At 37.1% G+C, this 25,791-nt stretch overlaps 3 protein-coding genes across 3 annotated transcripts; all 3 read right to left on the reverse strand.

The window, feature by feature from the left end:
• Positions 1–2,209: 2,209 nt before the first annotated feature.
• On the reverse strand, positions 2,210–6,727 carry LOC107690488 (probable ubiquitin carboxyl-terminal hydrolase FAF-X). The gene is made up of 11 exons (XM_016488846.1): positions 6,619–6,727; positions 5,896–6,114; positions 5,454–5,569; positions 5,118–5,369; positions 4,898–5,036; positions 4,470–4,622; positions 3,997–4,101; positions 3,415–3,621; positions 3,147–3,283; positions 2,924–2,962; positions 2,210–2,351 (listed from the first exon to the last, which is right to left on the reverse strand). The coding sequence occupies exons 2-11, from the start codon at positions 6,022–6,024 to the stop codon at positions 2,210–2,212; spliced, it is 1,419 nt and encodes a 472-aa protein (XP_016344332.1). The 5' UTR covers positions 6,025–6,114; positions 6,619–6,727.
• Positions 6,728–6,848: 121 nt separating this feature from the next.
• LOC107690479 (probable ubiquitin carboxyl-terminal hydrolase FAF-X) lies at positions 6,849–17,211 on the reverse strand. Its single transcript, XM_016488833.1, has 3 exons — positions 16,863–17,211; positions 12,830–13,083; positions 6,849–7,102 (listed from the first exon to the last, which is right to left on the reverse strand). Exons 2-3 carry the CDS (start codon positions 12,923–12,925, stop codon positions 6,911–6,913), a joined length of 288 nt encoding a protein of 95 aa, XP_016344319.1. The 5' UTR covers positions 12,926–13,083; positions 16,863–17,211; the 3' UTR covers positions 6,849–6,910.
• On the reverse strand, positions 12,999–25,780 carry LOC107690489 (uncharacterized). The gene is made up of 12 exons (XM_016488848.1): positions 25,294–25,780; positions 24,962–25,074; positions 24,767–24,886; positions 24,623–24,670; positions 24,442–24,522; positions 24,288–24,365; positions 23,592–23,642; positions 23,452–23,496; positions 23,251–23,315; positions 22,732–22,837; positions 21,761–21,849; positions 12,999–13,083 (listed from the first exon to the last, which is right to left on the reverse strand). Exons 1-12 carry the CDS (start codon positions 25,778–25,780, stop codon positions 12,999–13,001), a joined length of 1,368 nt encoding a protein of 455 aa, XP_016344334.1.
• Between the last annotated feature and the right edge of the window lie 11 nt (positions 25,781–25,791).

Consider the following 25,791-nt stretch of genomic DNA (forward strand, 5'->3'; position numbering starts at 1 on the left):
ATAAAAATATAAAGGAACCTTTGCACCTATAAGAAACAAAATTTGGTGCCAAATTATTTTTTAATTGCCACAGAATAAACATGTTTTATTTCTTTCATTTTTTTTTTTTTACTTTTACATTTCAGTCATATGGTCATGGGTTTATGTCTCCTTTTACAGCATCAGCATTTTAATCCATCTTGTAGATGTCTTGGGAACTAAGGTTCACTTAAAGTAGGATCTAAACATCTTTTCCAACTTGAGAACTGTATACAGTCACAAAAAACTGCTTATTACACATGGGTTTATGTCTCCTTTTACAGCATCAGCATTTTAATCCATCTTGTAGATGTCTTGGGAACTAAGGTTCACTTAAAGTGGGAACTGAAGCGCTAAAGCGATCGCTCATGCCACATTAAAGAGCGCCAAAACGTAATTATTTTTTGCATTTCATTATGAACTTGGCAGAATTTTAAAGCTGATACTTTGTTTAGTAAAAGGTAACAGAGCACAAAGATTATTGCGATTATTGGACGGCAAGTGCGCTACAAATAATATGAAGTTCACACATTAACAGAACACAGCATATAGACTAAAGATCTTGATAACAAGAAGCCATATTAGTATCGATTATAAACTAGAATTGTTAACAATATTGCTAATGTCCACACAGCTGACAGCTTCACCTGTCGTAGTTTAAGTTGTGCATGAAATAGACACTGCTTTTCTGCACTTTTACTTCGCACGTCTCCATCATTTTCATTCTCTCTCATGCTGCCACAACTGGAGCTGCTTTAGCAGGTGTGCTGTCAGCGCTAGGGCTGGGCGATATGGGCAAAAATTCATATCTCTGTATTTTTGGGCCGATTTGCGATATATGGTATATATCTCGGTATTTTCGTTTTTGTAACTGGATTAATAAAAATCTGTATTTAATACATATATTTCACTTACTGCCCAATGTTGTCCAACAAAACAATACATATTAAAGGCTATGAAAACAAATAAAGTGAATGTAACCATGTAAGCCTTTATATTATGTGCAAAAAAGGGTTAAAATCACATTTCATTGCAACGTTGCAATCTAAAAACAAAAATAAGGCTTTTAAAGTGGAAGTTAAATTCACTAAACTAAAAATGAAAATAAATGAGAACAAAAGCAGTTGTGTTAGGCTAATTTGATTATTCCATTAGTCACTTTACAGTCAGTGCTATCATAAAAATAGACTTACTTGTAGGTTTAAAATTCTACATGTCACATTTATTGTCCAACTACAAATATTTCAGCGAAATGTACTCGTTGCAGGCTCACGCACTTCTGACAGAAAAATGGAAATATTTCTATGGCTTTCTAACATTTACAGACGGAGAATATACCCGTGAAATGCAAGTTATGCATTCAGGAAGAAAGCACATCTCAAACACATTAAACAGTGCGAGTAGCCTAGTGTCTCTGTCAGCCTTTCTGTCAGAGCATATGAAGGGCCGAGCCACTTAAACTAACATGCAAAACGAAACTATAAACTATGTCTTATCAGTTTTTTAAAGGCCTTAATATAAAGCTTGTCACATGTTTAGAACAAACTGGATTATGCACTTTCTCCACAGCAGCTCAGTCTGTGTCCTTCACTATATTTTCAGATGCGCTCATATCAAACTATTGTATATCGATATAAATGTATTGCCTCATATCGAATCGCTTATAGAAAATATTGATATATCATACAAACTCGATATACCGCCCAGCCCTAGTCAGCGCTGCTGTTTTTTTCCATTAAAACTTTTATATGCATCGTCTCAGTTTATTACGTCAACATACCAAAAGATGTGATCGCAAAACAAGCAGGAAAAAAGTATCCTGCTTGAAAAAAAGTAGGAAAAAAATATCACTCGCAAATTTATATTTTTGGTTGCAAAAGCGACCGTTTTAGGTGCAGTCTGGAGCTCTGGGCAAGCACTGTGATAGAGCTGTATTTGCTGGTATATGATGTATATTAAGGTGCATGTCAAGGAGAATCACGATCTCACAATTCTCTCTATTTCATATCCACGCGTTTCAAATGGGTAGAAAAGAATAATACTTTGTATTTTGAGCTCTGATTCTTACAGTATGACTTTTTTGTAGAGTAACCTCTTATATGTGTAAATATCAAGCACATTTTGATTCTCCATTTCATGACCCCTCTAATTAATAAAATGGGTATGTCAATATATACAAATAATGTTAGCCTCACAAACCTTTCGAGAACTGCCTCATATTCTCCATGTATGCAGACAGGTTCTCTGCTACAAGAGTGACCAGTGCATGGTTGTGCTGCAGTTGGTTGATTAGGTCATGTCGATAGAAGACATGTGGGCTCCGCTGCGTTTGACTGAAGTAAGAAAGAAAAACACATGACTGAATTATCCTTCCCATTGTAGTATCTTCATTATATTGCAAGTTCTTCAACTAAATTGTATGACAATAGGCTTTTTACAGCTAATCGAAAGCTTAAATTTACATTAAAGAAGCAATATCCCGAGACCATCACAGCAAATGCAGAAAAATAATTTTTCATCATATTAAACTCATTGCATAAGGTGTTGGAAAGTATTGGAAAATGTGAGTTCAGGCTTCTGCAATTTTATTTTCTCCAACGGACTCACACATTTAAAGCATCCCAAAGGAAGACTGCACTAAATCCAGACCTTATACCATATGCCAAGAGTATGCATTTGTAGGTTTATGAAATGTAACGCACAGCAGCACTCTTCCTGTGAGAAGCTTTATACACATGAACCTCGTCCATGGGCACTGATTGGTGATTTGATTAGATGGTGCAGGAGACACCAAGCAGATTTTCATAAATTACAGATTTACTGAAATCCAAAAGCAAACTTTAGCTTTGAAAATAAGTTATAATAATGATGATGATAATATTTCCCAAAATTGCTGTCCACTTACCCCTCTAAGCTCTTTAGTAAGTTAATAGGTATTTTCTTTCTGAAAAACAACAGGGATGCGTACGATACATTTGCTACATTTACATGCTCTTCCTACAATGTGTGGGTAGTTTTCATGTAAATATTCCTTGAATATGAGCAAAAATTTCTTTTTTTTTTCCATTTATTTTTGTGTACTAAAACAAGTATCAATGTAATTGATGGCTAAAGTTGAGCTGCATTACCTTAAATTCTGGGGGGCTTCTCCAAAGAGGCTACAGATCTCCCGTATTTGCTTCAGTGCAGGAATCACCCATTTGTCATTAGTTCTTAATTCTTCTATGAATCTGTCTATCCACTGCATCTTCTGTGTGTCCCTGTCCTACAACAGTACAAAAACAGTGTTTTTAATTCAATGTCCTCAACTGTTTACTCACTCTCATGTGACCAAAACATCTTATAAAATGACTTTTGTTTAGCATGGAAGAAAGAAATTTTGAAAGATCAGGATACCTGGGAACAGCTATAGTCCAAAATCTTAATATGAGCACTAAGGGCCTGGTCCATGATATCCACAGGAACATCATCACTATGGGCCAAATTCCACAGCAGATTGAGTACTTTGTGAGCCATCACACCATCCTTGTCATCCTCTGCCAGTCGACGAATCAATTCCAGTAACTTCTCTCTCTGCTTTTTACTTGCATTTGTCCAGCTCTCCTATAAACCATAAAATGATTCCATTGAGGACAGAGATTCTGTAATCGGTTGGAATGCTAGTAAGGCACACATAAAAATGCCTATAATACATGGTCTCTACATTAAGACAATCTTTTTTTATGCATAAAATTGAAATTGCCAGTTCATTATGAATAACCTTGAAGCAGTCAAAGAGATGGTCCAGCTGTCTGCTTTTTACTTGCATTAGTCCAGCTCTCCTATAAACCATAAAATGATTCCTTTGAGGACAGAGATTCTGTAATCGGTTGGAATGCTAGTAAGGCACACATAAAAATGCCTATAATACATGGTCTCTACATTAAGACAATCTTTTTTTATGCATAAAATTGAAATTGCCAGTTCATTATGAATAACCTTGAAGCAGTCAAAGAGATGGTCCAGCTGTTCAGGTGAGAAATCCCATGCCAGCTTTGCAAGGAGATCATGAACGTTCTTGACAATAGCCTCATGTTTCCCTGCCTGAGGATATAGATACCATTATTACAATTACAAAACCTGTTTGAATGACAAGATGCCGCAAAGTTTACTAATAAAGCAGAAATTCTAGAAGGGCTGCCAAAGGTAACATGCTAACAAATTAACTTAATTTAACATTATAGCCATGTGATTATGTTGATTGGTTAAAAGTGTTTGATTGGTAAAATTGTAGGTATTGTATGGCTTTGCATGAATATCTAAGAAGAAAGAATGTAAGAATGACAAACAAACACAACAAATTATACAATATACAGTGGGTACGGAAAGTATTCAGACCCCCTTCAATTTTTCACTCTTTGTTATATTGCAGCCATTTGCTCACAGAAACTTGAAACTTGAGAATGTCTCACTTGAGCGGCCCAGATGTTGTCCAGGTCCTGAAGCGTTAGGGCCTTTTCTTTGATGACAAATCGCAGGATCTTCTCCAGTTTCTCCACATATTGTGGCTGATGAAGGCTGTCTCGCAGCACAATAGACAAAATATTGTTCTGCTGAATCCATTCCTGTGGGAAACAAATGCATATTAGCTAATGTGAAGATACAGATCAAAGGCTTTATTTCGACTGCCTCCAAGCTTTTCACAAACATAAATAACACACCAAGAATGAATGTTCAGCTAATGTGAAAATACAGATTTGAATCAAAAACTTTATTTCGATTACCTGTAAGGCCTTCACATACCTAAATAACACACCAAGTTTTGTTAGCTTAGTATATTCAATGATAATAACTGGAGAATGTTACAAGCTATTCGGTTAAGTACTGCAGCATGACTTACTGCCATGCGTTCTGCTGTCAGCCACTCTTCCTCTTCAGGATTGCCATGACGATGCGTGTAGTATGAAACACTTGAAATCACCTTGTTCACTTCATTTAGTGCATTCATTTTGCCATTAAAAGAAGAAATCTGCAATAACCTGTAACAAAAAAGGTCAATGATCAAGAAAAATCATTTCACATGCTGCATAATGTCTAGTTTTAGCTGATGTTCAGCTCACCTAAGAATCATTTTTAACCTAAATATCTCTAAATTCTTCACTGTTTCCTCTTGTCCTGGTACTCGAGAAGCCAGGTTCTTCAAAGATTTGATTATCATAGACAGGGCATCGTTTTTGGCTTCGTTCTTTGCTTCCTTTTTCAATTCCTCATCTGTGAGGTTTTCTAGAAACTGGGGAACCATTTCTATGATGGGAAGGAAGTACTTCTTCACTGTGTGCAAAGTGAGAAACTCATAGCACTGTCCAAAAGGCCTGCGAAACGAACAAGTAAACCAAACCTTATTAAAATAAATTCCAGGTTCCAGGCAAATAAGTTAAATATGCTTCACTTCTTACTTAATGAGTGCAGCAATGATCTGAACATTCAGAGCTTGGCCACTCATGGATCGATCATGCAGAATTTGAAACCCGTTTAACGTGCCAAATTTGTTTATTAAATCCACCAACCAGCCCTGCAGGAAACAAATAAACAGAAGTTTTCTTTGAATAGACCAATACAGCAAAACAAAATAAAACACTGAAATTAAAGCTGAAGGCAGCTTCATAAACAGGTAAGTGATGCATAAAACATCCATGGCTTTAACTTCATAAACGTAACATACAGGTTAAAATTTATATGAATGCATAAGGGGAAAAAAAGTGTATATTTTAGGTGATGCGTGACTAGTCATAATTTTCTTTTTAAGCTTAACCATATCAAAACACTAATTTTATTAATAAAGTTCAATAATTCATAAATTAAAGACATCATTAAAGTCTGGCACAAACACCCACTCACCTTAGGAGAGCGAGGGTCAGGTGGACGGGCAAAAAGCTCATCCTCAGCTAGCTGAACCCCAGCAGGCACCGTCTCAGAGGGCCGAGTACCATTGTAGATGTGGAACTTACAGTGGGGGTTGGCGGCCATCGCCAAGAGTTCTAGCAGAGGGAACCAGTCCTGAGAGAGCTTGCTCACACACAGCTCCACCAGTCGGTGGGCGTTATTAATGATGCACCGCTGCCGAGAGAATGAGACACAGATCGACATGTTAGGCCAAACACATACCATCCTAAATGTATCGAGAATGTTATGACTTTAAAATAGACTGAAATGCAACCATAGTTGACGCACTTTGATTTACGTTGAGAAGGAAGTCATAAAATGTAAAACAAATCATCTATATTTGCAGTGCCATTGAAGCTGATCCTAGAGCAGCCTTGGAAGAGCTAAAACAAGTCTCATACGAGAGCTATGACTCAGTGCTGTGTCCTAATACTGCCTCTGTTTTACTGAAAGGAGCTCTTTGATCAAAGCTTTGGCATTTCAATCAAACAGCCAAATTAGATGAAGGCAACCAAAATAAACATTGTTTCTTCACAGTCGCCCAAAGTAGTAATCAATACTTGAGAGGACAGACCTGATGGCCAAACGGTTAGTATTGTGCAAACAAAAAGACAAAATGTGCTGCTGAAATGAAAGGAGTGATGAAAATGGCACCATCAAACAAGTTGCAGGACTTACATGGATCTCAAATTTCCATCCACTAACAGCCTCATCTGTCAGTATTTTTGTAAAGGATATTGTCAAGCCATCTCTGAAAAACCTCTGGCATGCTTCACACTTGACATCAAGTCCTGGTGACAGAAATGAAAGAACAACCTATCAGAACCTGACATTTAAAATAAAAAAAAATTAAATCAACATAATACATCACTGATAAGACACCGATGTGTAATCTCCCTATCAGCGAATAATAGCCTAAATAAATATAATTTAATCAATTTCCTTGTAGTTCATCTCCAGTGCTCCTGATTTAATCATAAACATAATTAGACCAAATATAGGATACGAGCCCTAACCTGTTGATCATGTCATCCAGCTTGGCCAGTTCAGTGTGGGGGAAAGCTGGCTCCTCCTCCTCCAGGGGAGTGGGACTGTCCCCTTGACCCTGGTCATCTGGTGGGCTCACTGGGGAGTTCTCGTTGGATGAGTTGGGAGAGGATGTCTGCAATGCAAACAGTTCACAGATTTAGAAAGTATGTGATATGAAGATAACATTCAAGGTCATTACTATAAACAGGGAGAACAATATTAAGTAGCCTCATAAAACAAAGTCTGCCACACAGGCTGTAAATGATGACATGAAAAGATATTCATAACATTTAAGTAAAGCATTGTATTTAAGAATAAAAAAATTAATGAAACCAAATAAATGCTGGTTTTTTTTACTTTGAATCCCGAGAAAAGGCTCATGTTTCCACAAAAATATTAAGCAGCACAACTGTTTTTAACATTGACAATAAGAAATGTTTCTTGAGCACCATATGAGAAAACCATTATTTTATAAACTGAAATAACATTTCACAATATTACTGTTTTACTGAACATAAACTCATACACTATGCACAATATGACCAGGCATATACATTGTAAAGTAAACAAGGTCTATTTTAATTTCATCATGCCTATATATATTATTTATGGGGTTATTTGATGCCAAGTTAGCATCTGAGACTATTCATAGTAAGAAAGAGGGTAAAATCAGTTTTAAAAAGATAGGTAAATCTATTAAAAATCATAAGCCATAGACAAACAGCATAAATAATAGAAAAACTATATCTGAGATTAAAAGAAAATTCTAGACATTCTCCTGTTAACACTTTATGTGGTATAATTGACAGTAAAAAAATAAGAAAGCCACACTCAAGAAATGTAAACCACCTTAATGACTTGTGTATCTTAGTGATGGGATAATCCTTCAAATAAGCAAGCATAAAGTATGTATCCATGTAAGGGATTAAAAGAATGAAAGAGAAAGCGTAAGAAAGATAAAGCAGCTTTAAAGGGTTAGTTCACCCAGAAATAAAAATTGTCAATAATTACTCACCCTCGTGTTGTTCGAAACCCGTAAGACCTTCTTCGTTCATCTTCGGAACACAATTTAAGATATTTTTGATGAAATATGAGGGCTCTCTGACCCTCCCATAGACAGCAAGGTAACTACCACGTTCAAGGTCCAGAAAAGTACCAAGATGATCGACAAAGTAGTCCGTGTCAGTTAGTGCTGTTAGTTAGTCCATCAGTGGTTCAACTGTAAAGTTACGAAGCTACGAGAATACTTTTTTGCGCAAAGAAAAAAAAAACGACTTTATTCCACATTTTCGTCTCTACTGCGTCACTTGTGGATGCACGTTCACGACAGTACCATGACGCGAGTGTGTGGCAGCGCCGGCGCTGACCCAGACCCGGCGTGATGACGTCCTTACGTCAGATCTGGGTCAGCGCCGCCACCCAAGGATCATGTGACACTGAAAACTGGAGTAAAGGATTCTGAAAATTCAGCTTTGCTGTCACTAAATAAAGGATATTTTAATATATAATAAAACAGAGAACATTTATTTTAAATTGTAATCATTTTACACAATATTACGGTTTCACTGTATTTGTGACCAAATAAATGCAGCCTTAGTAAGCAGAAGAGATTACTTTCATTTTGAAAATCTTACAGATGCCAAACATTTGAACGGTAGTGTAAGAAATGAGACAGCAGTGAATCATTCATTAAGCAAAAAAGATGCTTCTCATTTCCTTAATTGTCCATCCACCTTACCTTTACTTGCATTTTTAGCTCTTTTAATCTTAAGCTCTTAAGGACGTGAGTATGAGATAAAAGGATGGAGGAATCAAAGCAAAACGGAATTTGGTGTTCACTCGAGCATTACATCAAACTGACATTTATGCACAGCTATAGTACTCTAAAAAAATACATGTGCTTCAGGTGTGCTAATGGTGAATGGCGACTTTCTGCACAGTATCATGACACGAGCGTGTGGCGGCGCCGGCGCTGACCCAGATCCGGCGTGATGACGTTATTACGCCGGATCTGGGTCAGCGCCGCCACACGCTCGCGTCATGATACTGTCGTTATTTTCGTTTTCTTTTTTCTCATAGCTTCGTAACTTTACAGTTGAACCACTGAAGTCACACGGACTACTTTGTCGATCATCTTGGTACTTTTCTGGACCTTGAACATGGTAGTTACCTTGCTGTCTATGGGAGGGTCAGAGAGCCCTCAGATTTAATAAAAAATATCTTAAATTGTGTTCCGAAGATGAACGAAGGTCTTACGGGTTTCGAACAACACAAGGGTGAGTAATTAATGACAGAATTTTCATTTTTGGGTGAACTAACCCTTTAAGATGCTCCGAGTCAGTTTCCTGTGCCGTGTCAATGGATGCATGTGGGCTGGAGCTCTGCATGTAGAGCTGAATGGAGCCTGCGGAACTTGGGAAATGTGGGGGTGTGCTGGAAAAGGCTCCTTATGCTTGGCTGACCTACATAGCCAGTTTGCTTCTCATGTCTAGGCACTACACATTTCTAACCAACTGGTGTGCTTTTCTCTGCCAGGTGTCTCATCCTCATTGATTCCTGCCTTTTAACATGCGCTTGGTGAGCTCAGGTGTAATAGATAACACTGCTGCAGTCTATCCCTGGAGAACGTAACAATTGCCTTCTGCAACATAATCAAAGGGAGCCTCTCGTCTTTTCTTTTGTCATAATTCTGTTTTTTTTGTTTTGTTTTTTACCACAAATGCATTAAACCATTGTTAAAACATTATTCAACCAGAAAACACAATGAAGGCAGAGATACACTTGCTTCTGGGAAATCCAAAGTCTCGGTAAGACCTCTCAAAAGACACCCAATTTTTTTATCTTCTGAAACTAAATGTAGATATTCTCTCACCATTTTGCTCTATCCTTTAAAAGCCACAGAAAAAAAATAAATCAATCAATAAATCAAGCTTCAAAAAGTTTATAAAGTCATTAAGAAAGAAATCCATATGAATCAAGTGGTTGAATCCAAGTCTTCTGAAGAGATATGCTGGCTTTATATGAACAACAGATTTAATTTAGGCTTTTATTTACATAAAAACACTAACACACAAACATAAAGCACATCAAATATGGTAAACAGAAGCAGAAACATGCTTGTTTGACGTGATAACCAATGAACTTTCTTCTCTCATAAAGGACACATTGTTGAGACTATATTTTCCACAGTTGTTGATGAAAAATGATATACAAAAATGGAGTATATTAAAATATCTCCATTTATTGGGTGAACTATCCCTTTAATGTCTCACTGAGCTAGACTTTTGAATATCTGCATAATGTATGGTCAACTTTACAGCATTTCCTGTACTGCCCAATTAGAAAGGAAGAACGATCTAAGAGTAATGCAAAAGCAAACACAATGTGTGGTTGGTCGCTTTACATGACATTTAGTGGCAGGTAAACCTGAAATTAATGATAATACAATATGAGGCCAGAGAGAGCAATAAAGTAATTAAAGGGGTCCTATTATGCTTTTTCACTTTTTTAATTTTAGTCAGTGTGTAGTGTGTATGTTTGGGCATTAAAAAGATCTAGAAAGTTACAAATCTCAAAGTCCACTCCAAAGGGAGATATTTAGTTTTTTAAAAATCCCTTTTAAAGAACTACAGCAAACGGCTCGTTTGGACTACAGCGTTTGGTTTCCGGGCTTTGTGATATCACAAAGCGGCTCATTAGAATATCATTACAAATAATTCCCGCCTACAGAAATTCGAATGGTTGGGGGGTGGGGATACAAGTACAACAAGACGTAGCTGGGCGCCGCGGACAGAAAATAATGTATTTTAATTTTAAAGACATGGCGCGACGCTGCGCTGCTCGTCCGGTGTGCGACCGCCTGAAACGCTGTTTTTTTCACCTCCGTGATGCAGCAGAATGCTGTGAACAACTGTCAGACAACACTGGAAAAAAAACATGGAAAATGTGTAGTTTTTGTGATCAAAGTGTCTAAAGTACTGGTTATTTCACAGACATAACTAAGAAAATACAAACAAATCCTTGCTTTTGGTAGTGTACAAGGTTAACTGATACAATAATAGGAATGTTAAATTCAATTCATTATTACAAACAATCCAGAAGTAAGCTCATGTTTATCTCTTAACCAAATGCCATGAGTGCAACCATAAAAAAAAATTAAAAAATATATATATTTTGTGATATGATACAGGAGAGGTGATTTTTTTATTTTTTTTTTGGTTCGTCCTACAGTTACCTAATAACATTTCCCTCTGTTGACATCTGTTCCTTCCAGGGCAGAGCACAATTACAGAAACACATTTGCATCCATGGGAGTCGGCAAATGTTTTTTTTTTTCATTGGAACTCAGTCAACTGTCAAAATGGATCAGATGTGGTTTGAAGAACATAAAGCAGCACAACGCAAGGACACTGCATACCTTATTGATAAAACAAATTCTCTTTGGCGACAGTTTTACTTCAGCAACACAGGGCTCGCAAAATTTCTAAATCGCTGGTAGCCCTTCGGGCAGACATTCTTCAGATTTTGGTAGCCCAAAATGAATAAGTAGCCCGAATAAAAAAAAAATTTAAAAAAAAGACATCGGCTGAACTTCACTGCGGACAAATCAGCAAGATTAAAAACTTCAGTGATTGTATTTTTTCTTCAAATAACTAGTCAAGAGAGTAGGGGTGCAACGGATCACAAAACCCACGGCTCGGATCATATTGCATTATCATATCAGATTTTGAGTAACAGATCTGATCATTTTGCAGATGAGCAAAAAAAATATGGTTCTTTATTATTTAAATAACAGAATAGTTCTTTGATACCACAGCAAAAACTAGTAGCATATATGGATGTAACGATTCACTCAACTCACGATGCGATGCGATTGACGATACTGATTTCACAATACAATTTTCTCACAAGTTTTCTTTTTAACAAAATGAGATTTAAGACAAATTATAAATGAAAAGGTGTTCTTTTGTTATTTCTCCAACAAAATACTGAACATTTCTTTGTGAAATTGAAATATGTCAAATAATACATTTTCTATAACTTCAAATCAAATAATTAAATAATACAAATCAAATAAATCTCTTCATATAAGCAAACTAAGGTTTTGGCTGTGCTTTTTCCATTTAAAATCAGAGGCAACCACTGCATTTTAATCATAATCCAAACAAAGATGCTAAATACATGTTATTTAGATTGCAATTAGATTGTATAATTTCGAAATTTGAAGCAAAAACAGAATGGTCTGATTTTAGCTTTGTGAATGAGACGCAAATGTCACTCTCTGACAGCAGGTGGCGCTTATGGAACAGCAGGTATTTAAAGGCTGCTGCCCCTTTAAGACCGAATGCACGGATACAATATAATATAAGTATAAATGCACTTGAGATTTCTTTCACCACTGTTTAAGTTCACTTAAGACTTAACCGACTGGGTTTACGAAAATACGTGCTGAGACAGTTATTTTGAGATAATTTTGTGTGTATGTGCTCATTCAGATGCAAGGATATGCGAAAAAGGAATAAATTCTGTGTACGCGCATTGTCTGAAACGCGGCTCTCTGTGTGTGCAGCTCCAAATGCGCGTGAATGGTTTAAAACACTTGAATGTTTAAATCGGCAAGACTTAGAAACACGTGCAAACGATCAATTATGATCCGTTTTACCCCTACAAGCTAGTGAACAACGCAAATCAAGGAAGGAATTTTATATCACTGTTCAAGATAGCCCGTCAGGCAGGGCGGTGATACATTTTGGTAGCCCGACTGGAAAACACAATAGCCCTTTGCGAGCCCTGGTAACAGCAAAAAAGCAGTTGTGTTTCCACGGGGATCAGAATGGTAAACTCAAAATTAAGCACTGACCTGGTTCTGGGGCAGGGGTGGCTGGGACTGGCCATCCGGAGCCTGGCCCTGACCATCATTCCCTCCCACAGGGGAGCCACGGGTCGTGGCCGTCATACTCGACACGGGGCAGATCTTTGCAATCTTGTCTGCTTATGTCGCTGGCACACAAGAAGAAATCAGTTTCTCCTTAGGAGCGACGGAGAACCGGCACACTTCTGAAAGTGAAAGCACCACCTGGGGGACTGGATAAGTTGCAGAGACCATTGCATAACCTGAAAAATAAAGAGACTAACATCAGAATCTTTAAAACACACCTTTTGACAAATGATTTTACATGACTTTCATGATTACTGCACACAGAATGTTTTAAACCATTTTATAGAGACTGCGCTTACAAAGAGCCCATGAAATATTTTAGAGCCGAGTATAACTAGAAATAAATGTAATTAATATTTTAATCATTTCCATGCTATGTCCAGGCTTAGACATCATATGTTTTTATAATAAAATCAATGCGAGCGTACTTCCTTTTCTAACATATTTCCTAGTGACCAGAAAAAAAAGGGGCGGTATCTGATTTTATCTATCGGGAATTGGATTGTGAAAAGTAGGCGTTGCACATAGGAAGAGAGCTAGACCAAAGGTGAGAACTAAAACAATGCCTAAATAACTGTTTGGCTATTGGTTGTCACAGTAAGGCCTAAGTGACATCAGCCAAAAAGGAGAAGGAGGAGCAAGTTTTCACATTATGATTCAAAATCACAAAGACAATTTTTTTCTTTTCTTTGGAACAACATGCACTGATGAATTTTGTACAACAAGACCAAGTATGTGCATTAAAAAAAAAAGTAAACGCTGCCATTTTGATTTTAAATTCAGGCTTACATTTAACTATTCACATATAACACTCTTTATAATTCCATTTGTATATATGTCAATTATTTAGCATAACGATATGTAACATTTCATATTTTCACTGAGTTCAAATGAGTTTGCTCCTAAAACTGAATGTCTGACATTTTTCATATTTATTGCACAGACATTGTAGCACAGATTCGCTGTTCTGAAACAATGTTCAATTTCAAAATGATAGTTTTTATGAAGATTCTTGAAGATCCATTTCTAGTGGTCTTATCTGGTCATATATTGCATAACAATCACTACAAAACTACAAGATATATAGTTCAAAACATGTAGCAGAGGTTTTACTTATATAGTGCATCATGTTGCAAAATGCATTAAATCATAGCATACAAAACAGGTCTGGTTAGTACATAAATACAAGGCCAAGTAAAGATAAAGCATTGCAGAGCACACACTAGAACTGATGAAAATGACACATTAAAACCTGAAGGACAACCAAGGGATCTTTCTCATCAACACTTCTTAGCTAGCTGGACGTTTTTCAATATGCAGAGTATAATCGAAAATATAACAAGAAGCTGATGTTAAAAAAAAAAGTTTATAAAACGGTTAGTTCCATTCCTTGATTCTGATTGGTCAGCAGCTGTGTTTTATTCACGATATCAAAACCACGTTCATATTTGCGCAGCTCGTCAGTGAACAACGGCTCTGTGTAGTTAATGCTGCTCAATGTGAAAGCCCGCAGGTGATGGAGATTTACTGCTGATTACAGAACCGGCTTTACTGATAAGATGCGAGTTAAATATCGCATGCGATTTATCGTGCAGCCCTATTCACGATACAGCACGGCTATGACCGCTTCACCCAACGGTTCTTTGCTTCACTGAGCAACACCCTTAGCAACATAAGCAATCAATAATATAGCATCAAAACTGTTTAATTTATTATGTATTTCAGCAGAATTAACTGTTTGTTATTTATTTAATGAAGTATGAGTGACCCCTGCTGGCGTTATGTTGCATATTTCATCTTTAATTTTGAGACCCCGCCCTTCCCTGCGTCTAATAAATGCTTCTCGAGTCCGAATCACTAACTCGAGTGCCCATCTCTGCAATAAGGTATGAGAGGCCGTGCTGTATCGTGAATAAATCACGGCTGAAGAGCGTTGTAGTATAAAACGGTTACCACACAATAAAAAATATTAAAACCAAAAATGTATGTATTGAAATTTTACTTTTTTGAAGCAAGTTCGTTAAGTCTTTTATCCTTAAATAATTATATAACTGATTTTAAAAAGGCGGACCGCATCCGCACCCCGGCACCCATCCAGACCGCGAGCCGTAACAGCAGCACCATTTTAAGTGCGTGTCAAAACAACGGAGCGGATCACATAACAAGCGCTCAGGGTCGTTTATGGTAAATATCTTTCAGCGCTATATCCTCTAGTATTTTTATCTAAAGCCAAACACGCTTTATTCAAGCCCTTTCAGTTCCGTGCGCTTTCTCTCTCTCTCCGGACGCGCGCCGGCGCCAAGTTCAAGAGCTGCGGATAACACGGTTATTTTAACAACAACAGAAATACGGTGAGCAGCAAAATTAGAGATTACTTTCACTAAAACACAGCAGAAAAAAACAATGCTGCAAATATAGTTATTTTTCTCACTATAGAGGTTATAGTATCTTAAAGCCAAAAGCGTTTATTCATGCCCTTTCAGCTCCGTGCGCTTTCTCTCTCTCTCTGGTCTCGCGCCGATGCCAAGTTTAAGAGCTGCGGATGACGCGGTTATTTTAACAACAACAGAAACACGGTGAGCAGAAAAATTATAGATTTCTTTCACTAAAACACAGCAGAAAAAACAATGCTGCAAATATAGTTCTTTTTCTTACTATATATTATCTATCTATAACCTATGACGAGCTAATATCAAACCAGATGTGACAAGACGTTATTCTGACATTTAGCATTATTAATCTGTAGGCTAAGAACATTTAAAAAAAATAAAATAAATATATATATATATATATATATAGGCCTAATTATAATTGAGAAATTGTTGTTAGATGGCTAGGATGGAATTTAAACTTTGAAACTGTTAGTTATCTTTTTTTTTTAGATGCGAATGTTTTGATTATTGTAGCTACATTGTTTTTAGTAGGCTAGATACTGCTTTTAAGTAAAATATTAAAATAGTATAGATTTCAGGAGGAAAACCCTGAACAGAAACAGTTTTTTTTTGTCACATGGCCTCGCATGTATCTAAATGTAAAAATACATTTAAATTTACTTTATTTTTTTTTGTCCGGACCTTTGCTTGGAAAAAAAATAGATGCCGTGCCTCTTGCAACTTTAATTGAATAACCCTGACTTATATCATAAAGAAATACTATATTTGTATGGTTTTGTAATATGTGTCAAATATTTCCTTATGTGTCATGGTAGATTGGACTCTTATTATAGAATTTGATTACAGAAAAACTGTTTTGAACATGGTAATAGATTAAAACATATAAGTAACAGGCTGGATGTACATTAAAGGGTTAGTTCACCCAAAAATAAAATTCTGTCATTAATTACTCACCCTCATGTAGTTTCGAACCCGTAAGACCTTTGTTCATCTTCGGAACACAAATTAAGATATTTTTGATGGAATCTGAGAGCTGTCTGACCCTGCATAGGCAGCAACACAACTGAAATGTTCCCAAGTCCAGAAACGTAGCAAGGAGATCAGTAAAATAATCCATGTGACATCAGTGGTTCAACCGCAAATATACGAAGCTACGAGAATACTTTTTGTGCGCAAAAGAAAAAAACAACGACGTTTTTCAACAATTCATCTCCTCCGCATCACCCTGGTGCCATTTTGGAGAGTATCCACTGAACGTAAACAGCGTATGCTATTCGGTGTCAGCTGCGTCACACGGATACGCTGTTTCCGTTCAGATCAAATCACAACAGCGTAGGAAACAGATCCGGCGTGACGCAGCTGACACAGAACAGCATACGTTGTTGCAGGGTGATGCGGAGGAGACGAATTGTTGAATAAAGTCGATTGAATAATAGTTGAATAAAAATGTGTTTCTTTTGCGCACAAAAGGTATTCTCGTAGTTTCGTATAATTGCACCACTGATGTCACATTCTGCTATTAGCCGCTAGCTTCCTTTAGCTTCGTACACAAACCCACTTACCGACAATCAAACTGGATCTTTCCTCCATACGACCCCAGACTGGATAATTTAAATGCTGTTTAATAATTACTCAGCCGCGTGCATGTGCCTGGATGTCCCGATTATGAATAACACGCCTGTGTTGAGATCAGATCATTGGTTTATTGTCTGCTGTTGGGTGTTTTTCCTGCGTCACCAGCATCGACCGCTGCTGCCCCCCTCCCTTAAACTGCCTTCAGCCGCTCTCTCTCTCTCCTGTGTCAGGCTGCTTAGAGACCCGTCACCGTGCTATAGGATGGAAGTAAATGAGAAGTGTATATCCGTGCATTAACTGCCTGGACGTGTGACTCAGCTGAGCATGCGCGGTTTCGAGGACTGCTCGCTTACCTAACACCTGATTTTGTGACATTCAAAAGCGTAGTATCATTCTTCTTATAACAAAATTAACGTTGTTGATTCTCTTGAACACATTTATACTAGAAATGTTGCTTAAAACCCTTTGTTTAGTCATAAAGTTGTGATTTTGGGACAAAGAATACAAAATAAAGAATTCACTTCGTATTAATAAGTAATTCTCTTCATAAATTATTTATCTGGCTTTAAATGTCTCATCGAAATTTAAATTTAATATATTATACTTTTTTTTATTTAAAAACTTTCTGGAATAATTTGGAAAAGTATATTTTAGGAGTGTAAAAACGGGTGTACTGTATTTTAAAGATGACATTTTGAAATGAAATTTTGAAATGTTATTAATAATAGGCTATGATAAATTGGTAATAAAATATAGTTAAATTCCAGGATAAATACCATAAACATAGAAACAGACACTTTGCGAACTGAATTTATCACTTTCTGGAAATAATGTTTGCTTTTTAGGATAAATGCACTAAAACAAGCAGCAGCAGCATGGAATAGAAAATTTAATGTATTTTCTGTGACAATAATGTTAAGGTTAGTATGTACAAACACCTCTTTTCTGTGTTTTTTTTATTACAAATGTGTGTGTGTGTGTGTATATATATATATATATATACAAATGTATACAATGTTTAATGTACAATATATAGTGATAACAGACATCATGCACATACATATTTGCACACTCACCATGAGCTAAAGGAAAGTAGTGTTCTAAGCAGGCAACATGAGCATTGTCTAGGAGAAAAACCAGTTGCAACCAGTTCACACCTTTTCCTGCATGCTTGAAAGACTGGGTGATGTCTTGCATGAAAGCCAATGCTTTAGAAACAACATAAACCCACGGAGTGTGACATACTGTACATGGATCACACTTTAAAATCTGAACATTTTAATGCTGGCTGTCTCGACACATGCCAAAGAATGATGTTTTCTAAATAGATGATATGTAATCAGGGCTGTAACTGAAACAGTAGGCATTAACCCTTAATAGATGTTTTTAACAGTAGTTATGATACATGGTTGTCACATGACCTCATCACGTGAGTGGAATAAAGCAATCAGGTTGGAAATAAAAGCAGTTCTTTTTCATTTTGTGTGAAAATTTCTGGCAGTCTGATAAAATAAGTAAAAAAAAGTTAAAATTAGCAGCTGCCTGTAATGGCTTATTTTTCATCGAAATTAACGGTCAAGTTAATGTTGCATTGTGGGATACAGTATTTTGTACAGTGCTGCTGTGTACATTGTATAATGCATATTATAACAAATGCCGTACCAAACAATACTGTATACATGCTGTACACATACATACTGTAAAATAAGAGAAGTATATTAGTATTCTATTCCAAACCCAATCCACTTTATAGACCAGGGCTCACCAAACTCGGTTCTGGAGGGCCAGTTTACTGCAGAGTTTAGTTCCAATCTTAATCAAACACACCTGAACCAGCTAATCAAGCTCTTACTAAGGGTGTAGCTATTCACACCTGTCTTGTTTGGTTCGATTAAATCGAACTCAAGTTCGTTTCCCCCTTTGATGCGGATCTTTTGGGCAGGTGTGAATACAACAACCGTACCGAGACCCAGCTGAAGAGGCTTCCAAATGAACTCTGGTACGGTTGAATGGATGAACCAGTGAATGGATGACCTTAGCACACATGTTGTTTTGTTTACAATTTCTGGTTCACTTGCAAAAAGAGCAGTGAGAAAGCAAACCGCACCAAACAAAAAAAATCAACATTGTATTTGGTCCCGACCAAAGCAAGTGAACTAGCGGAATTTCCTGGTGTGAATACACCCTAAGTATACTTGAAACTAGGCAGGTGTGTTTAGGCAAATTGGAGCTAAACTCTGCAGGACACCAGCCCTCCAGGACCAAGTTTGGTGACCCCTGTTGTAGACCAAAGCATTAATAAACATCCTGTATGACACCCGTTTGCTTTAAAAGAAAGAGTGCAGTTGTTTCAACTAGATTCTAGCCTACTACAATGACCTGGATGAATGAAATGCTTCATGGACAGGCCACCTCAATAACATGAGTCACTCAGCTGGACAATCTCTGCTTGAATAGAGCTTGACCCCTACAATCCATCAGTGACATGCATTCAATTGATTGGTCACTCAAAGGTTTTTTGTACGGTGCAGAGAAAACCCCAATGCCTGACAAAGTGTGGATGCAGGTTCTTGTGTAGTGTAAAGAATGGAAAAGGCTGAAGTTTAGTCACCTGATCTAAAGAGGAAAGCACCTTCAGTACCAAGTCTGGGTTCATGTCGCTGATGAACTCACTTGACATCAACGCTGCTTTAAATATTCAAGATGAAAACTGAAATATTGTAACTCCATATATTCTATTCAAGCTCTTTTATAACAACAGATCAACAGCGAGCGCGTTAGTTGTCGTGCATGTAAATTTGTGTATTGTGACATTTTTCCAGACCATTTGTGTTTTTTTTCCGTACGGTAAGCAGAGATCGAGGCACCTAGTATACTGCCTCGTATCTCATATCTAGCTAACCACCAAACGATTCTGGCAGACAGTACGTTGCTAAGCCATATTCTGATTCAACTGCTAACCGCTTAACAACGCAGACATGGCAAAACTGTATGATCTTTGGAACAATAACGTAATATTTTGATGTTTCACTGAAACACCAGATGTCGCTGTGGTTCCATGTTCTAGACTAGTGTTTCTCAACGGGTGCTTTCGGCCAGGACCGCATTTCTAGGACCCTAGTTTTTTTCGTGACAGCGCCACCTACCGAGTCGGAGAACCGCAGTCCCAGGAACGCATTTCCAAGACCCTAGTTTTGGAGGACCGAAAAAAGTGCCACCAAAGCAGTATTTCCACCTAGTTTTAACTACTTAAAGGGGTTCTATTATGCTCTTTTACAAAGTCTTGATTTTGTTTTGGGAGTGTACTAGAACAGTCTCTCATACTAGATTGTTCGAAAAACACATTATTTTCCACATATTTTACATTATTACAACACCTCTCTCCCCAGTCTGGCATGAACGGCTCGAATAGTTCCTGTGTTAGCTGGGCCAGTGTGTGTTGTGATTGGTTAGCTGGGCCAGTGTGTGTTGTGATTGGTTAGCTGGGCCAGTGTGTGCTGTGATTGGTTAGCTGGGCCAGTGTGTGTTGTGATTGGCACCACTCAGCGCCTGGTCGGGAAACGTCATGCCCCTTACCATTACTGCAAGCTTATGTGTAAATATTGCATCAATATAAAAATCAATTTGAGCGCGATTTAAACCCGGATGATTGTAACCACTCTAAGTTCGTCTGCCTTGGTGTCTCCGACATAGTGATAACACTCGTTGCCTTCTCTAGTGCAGCTCAACCAGGTCTCGTCCCATTCGTCGATATTTGTGATATCACAAATCCCGGAAAATATGCTTTGTAGTCCAAACGAGTCATTCGTTGTAGTTTTTGAAAAGTGATTTCTGTTAAATAAAATATCTCCTTTTGAAGTGGACTTTGAGCTTTGTAACTTTGCAGATCTTTTTTATGCTCAAACAGCAACATTACAGACTAACTAAAGTTGAAAAAGTGAAAAAGCATAATAGGACCCCTTAAAGAGTTTTAGAGGTTTTTAAAGGTTTATTACACCCAAATACTACTTATTGCAATTAAACCTGGTTCCTAGGAATATTGAGTAATTATTGGGTCTAAGTAGCATAATATAATAACTCAAGTAAAATAAACAAGGAATCATGGTATAGTCTTTTCAGTCACTAGATCAACCACATTTTCAAGTACAGAGGGAAGACACAAGAATGACTCTGGGGGTAGATTTAAGATTGTGTATATTTTATAAAATAATATATTACAACAGTTGAACTTGAACACACACAAAAACAAATTTGTTCATGACGTGAACCACATAGAAAGAACTTAATGGACAACGTCTTCACTGACTCCTAAGAGAGAGAAAGAGAGAGAAGTGAATGAAATAAGGAACATTTAGTTGAACATATTCAACTCTCTAATTTTAAATTTCATATTTAAAAGATCTTAGTGACCACAGAGCGCACACACATATACGATACAAAAATAATTATATCAATCTTCATACCAATTAATGTTCATAATACGGTTATTGCATACTGTTCAAAGATTTGGAAAAATGTTATTTTGATGTTATGGGAACAAAGGTTCTTGAAACATTCATGTCAATAAAGCCCATCTGAACTGAGAAAAAAAATAATAGAGATAGATGCAAGAAATCTGAATAGAAATAACATATTATTGACATGACTTTTCCTGACCTTTAAATATTTAAAGCACACATTGTGATGAATGCAGCAGCACTACCTACCACCTGGATGCTCTCCCCTCTTTTCTCAATTGTTTCTCTATCACCCTATTAAATTCTTCCACTTCACTGAAATAGTAAATGGAGAACATAATCACTGCTGGGTTAACAGAAATACTGTTAACGCTTAAAAAAGGATACATTGGACATTGTGTAAAAACAATTCCATTTTCTACTCTTACCTGTGATGATAATTCGGACCAGAGAGGAAGGCCTGCTCAGCATCCTGCAGAGACAAATTCTGAAGCCCAGCCAGGCCATATATGATGGCCTATCAAAAGAAAATTGTTAATTGAAATATACACAGGTCTGTACAAAGTAGCATACAGTATAATATACAGTAGGGTTTGAAAGGGCAGAAACATGCACAATACATTATATTTTTTATTGGAAATAGAACACCACAGATTAACTGCACTTCATCCGTGAAGCTCAGTTGCGTAGGTGTTTTATGTAGTACTGACTTCAGAAAAGCAAAAAGGTTGTCCTGCTGTTCACTGTCACGGTAGACAGGCACCTGGCAAAAGGACTTCGGAGGATACCACTTTGAAGTCTTCCCGTTGAGTACGTCCTAAGGGCAAATTATCTTGCCACAATTATTACAATTATTTTGTGGTAATCGGATTTTTAAGTGTATTGTGTGATAGTTGTTAGTGAAGGAACAACTGACTTTAAAGCTAGAATATGCAGAATTGGAGAAACGAGCAAGACTAAGGTAGATTTTGAAAGCAATCAACCGAAAATATTCCACCCCCTACATTTAGGGCTTATTTCAAAGCCAAATCTCCAAAACAAATGAACATGCACTGCCTGAGTACTGCTGAGTACTGCTGGAGTACTTCGCTGAAGATCAATGAGTGCATGGGCAGATTGTGTGCAGGTAGGCAGGTATGTATTTAGAAAGGCAGGTAGGTGACCAATCACAGACAGGATTTTTATTGGCCTGTGACTGCCATTAAATGGGCCGCATAGTTGACAATATTTTTAACAAAAGCCCTGGTTGATTTATTTACTGTGAGTCTGTAATGATGAATATGTCTAAGTACCACCAAATGCTGTTCAGCTCCCGGTGACTGTACAATGAAGTCCACCAGTCTCTTTTCCTCTGCAGTGCGGTCAAAGACAGCCTGCATGTGGGCTGGAATTTCCTCACATCCTCAGTGATGGCACGCTTTCTTGGCACTCTGAATATTGGCTGAAGGGTTCCCTGTAACAAGCTTCTGGCCTCATCAGTCCAGAAGGCAAACCTCTGGCCATACCTTTCAAACATTAACAACAGGATTAATCTCAACTCAACTCAACTCAAACTTTATTTATAAAGCACTTTCAACACCACGACTGGAACCAAAGTGCTGTACAGAGAAAGATAAGGGGAAAAAATAAGAATAATAAGAATAATATAAAAACAAATGAAAAATAATAATAGTAAAAGAAAATACAAAAATAAAAATAAATAAATAATAATAGTAACAACAAATATCATACACAGCTAAAAAACATTGTCAAAAGCTAGAGAAAACAAATGAGTTTTAAGCGAACTCTGAAAATCTAAAGTATCTAAAGTAATCTAAAGTATTGCATAAAACAATTATTGGTGTCTACTTGTAACATTAAGTTAATGTAGTCAACAGGTGAATATACACATATTGTTTATTGTTTAGGGCTGTCATACCCATCAATTTTAAAACGCTCCATTAGAAGAAGACACCACCACTTCCGAATCAAAGGCATGTCCATCTGAAAGAAATGTGACAATGATAAGGAGAGTCTTTAGTTTTTAATGTATCTCTTTCCTTCAAGATAAACAAGTATGTATATAAGAAACATTTAAAGTATCAATTTCATCCTTATATACATTTTTTAATCAACTCACCTCCTGGAATTGAAACCCTGTGCTTGTCACAATGGAAAGTGTATACTAAAACAGAGAAGAAGGAAAACATTTTATTTACTATGTTGACAGAAACATGCAAATGGTTTCCACACACATAAAAAAAAAAAGGGACACTTTACCATAAGCATAAAAATCACACAGTCATTTCCACAGATCTGGCGTGGCAAGCCCTATAATCAACAAAAAAATAAGGTAAGATTAGTGATACATGAAACATGACTGATAGATCAAAGCTGCTGTCTTCTCTGTCACATGTCTTGTATATGAAATGCAGATTACGGGCAATCATATTTCATTGGAATATCTAATTATGCAATATATTATTCACCACAATATCATGCCCAGTCTTCTCAGTCCAGCTCCCAGGATCAATTTTCTGAGCAAGATCTCTATACAATAAAAAAAAAATACAAATAAGTTGAAACAGATAGATGTGACAACCACTGAGACATTAGGCTATAGGAACGTAGCCAAAACATATCAGTACAGGCTATAGGAACGTAGCCGAAATGTAAATTGCTATATGAACATGGCAAACAGTATGCCTCAAATGTGGACCTAAAAATGGCTCTGTACTCAGCATCACCAAACCCAGACTCATGCAATGTGTACTGCAAGTCTAAAAAGAGGAACCCTCTCAGGAGTGGCTTCATTATCTATAATGTGATAATGGTTAAAGACATGCACATGAGTTTAAAAGTCATTAGGACAAAGAGTAGAGCTGCAGTTCACTTTGTTGGAATACACATTAACTAACCAACTTAATTACCACTACATGTACTATGTAGTATCTAGTAACAGTAACATTCCCTTACACAGAGAACGAAGTGTTCTGACCCGTTTGCGTCGGTCCAACCTGGAAAGACTAAGACGTCTTTCATGTCGACATCCTCCTAACATTAATGAAAAATGTTGTCATTATGCAGTTCTACATTTTTGTGACACCATACATATTTTATATTCACTCACTGGAAAGTTGGCAGTGATGTTGCTTTGTGTATCCTTCCATGTAGGAACAACGAACATGTCCTCTATATAAATGTCTTTGCCCTATGAGGAAAAAAACAGCAACTTTGAAAGTAGACAATAAAATAACAGAATAAATTAACAGCACAAATTTAGGCTTTAGTCTCAGATAAAAGTTACATACATGTTGCTGAGCTGCTTCATGAATCAATTTAAAGCAGGCATTCCCAATCTGCAAGAAACAATCAAAACTCATCAGTGAACAAGCATAAAAGCAAATAAAAATGCTGTTTCCCTTCCTTGTTTTTATTAACTCCCCAGTACTCACATGAGAATCCATGTCTCTTAGCAACCCAAGGCTCCAGAATTCTTCACGTGTGATACATAAGGGCCCTTCTTTCACAATAATTTCCGCTGCAGGCCGTCCTGTGTCCAGCACATAATTGAGCTGCACATAACAGATATTATTATTATAATAGTGTGTGACATGAAAAACAATTACTATTTGTGCTAATTAACTTACCAGTTTGTCCTGGATAGGATTCCATTCTTTTGCAAAGGGCTTAAATGTCAAAGAGTAGTCAATGGCCGCTGTCGGGGGCGTGCCGAGGGCCGCTGTCGGGGCCACGGCTTCTGCTGAATCAAAAATAGAAAATCACAATATATTAATTAATTAATAGTCATATGTGTTAGTGCAAGTCTAAGAATGTCCAATGTTCCAGGTTGAGCAGTGGAAGGTGTCTTAATGAATACTGTAATTTCTAAAAATATAAATAAATATTTCAACTATACAAAACAGTGAATAATAATATGCTGTATTTGTGATAGATTTGCATATCAAATTTGAAAAGTTACCTAACACTGCCTGGCTGTGGATATTCATAGCTATCTTGGTATCGAAAGCCTTTTTTATGTCGCCCAATCGTTGTTTGTTTTTGTGACAATTGTAGTGGTAAATGATATTCCTCATGAGAAACAGATGAGTTGATGGTAAAGCCATGTTTAAGTAATTTTTATTTTTTTTTTTCATTTTTGCAAACAGCTGTTCTGCTACTTGGCTGTTGACTATTCCAGCAAGTTGCGGGACCAGGCCAAGCTTCTGCAGGGCATCACGGGCATCCTTTGTGTTATCTTCATGGAAAGGATCATACAGAGCATAATGCTCTGCTGAACCAGTTATGGGTTGGCCATCACAGTCTGGGACCACTTTCTTGCAATTCAACCAAGTAAGTGACACCTTTAGTTTCCCATCTTTGGCTAGTGCTATGTTTTCTGGAGTTGGGGCCTTTAACCGTCCTTCAAATGGTTTGAAGGGCAACCTTTCTGGTTCTCTCAGATTCATGTGTGTTGCTA

This window comes from Sinocyclocheilus anshuiensis, unplaced genomic scaffold, assembly GCF_001515605.1.
Source record: "Sinocyclocheilus anshuiensis isolate Anshui unplaced genomic scaffold, SAMN03320099.WGS_v1.1 scaffold2512, whole genome shotgun sequence".
In the NCBI taxonomy this organism is placed as follows: domain Eukaryota; kingdom Metazoa; phylum Chordata; class Actinopteri; order Cypriniformes; family Cyprinidae; genus Sinocyclocheilus; species Sinocyclocheilus anshuiensis.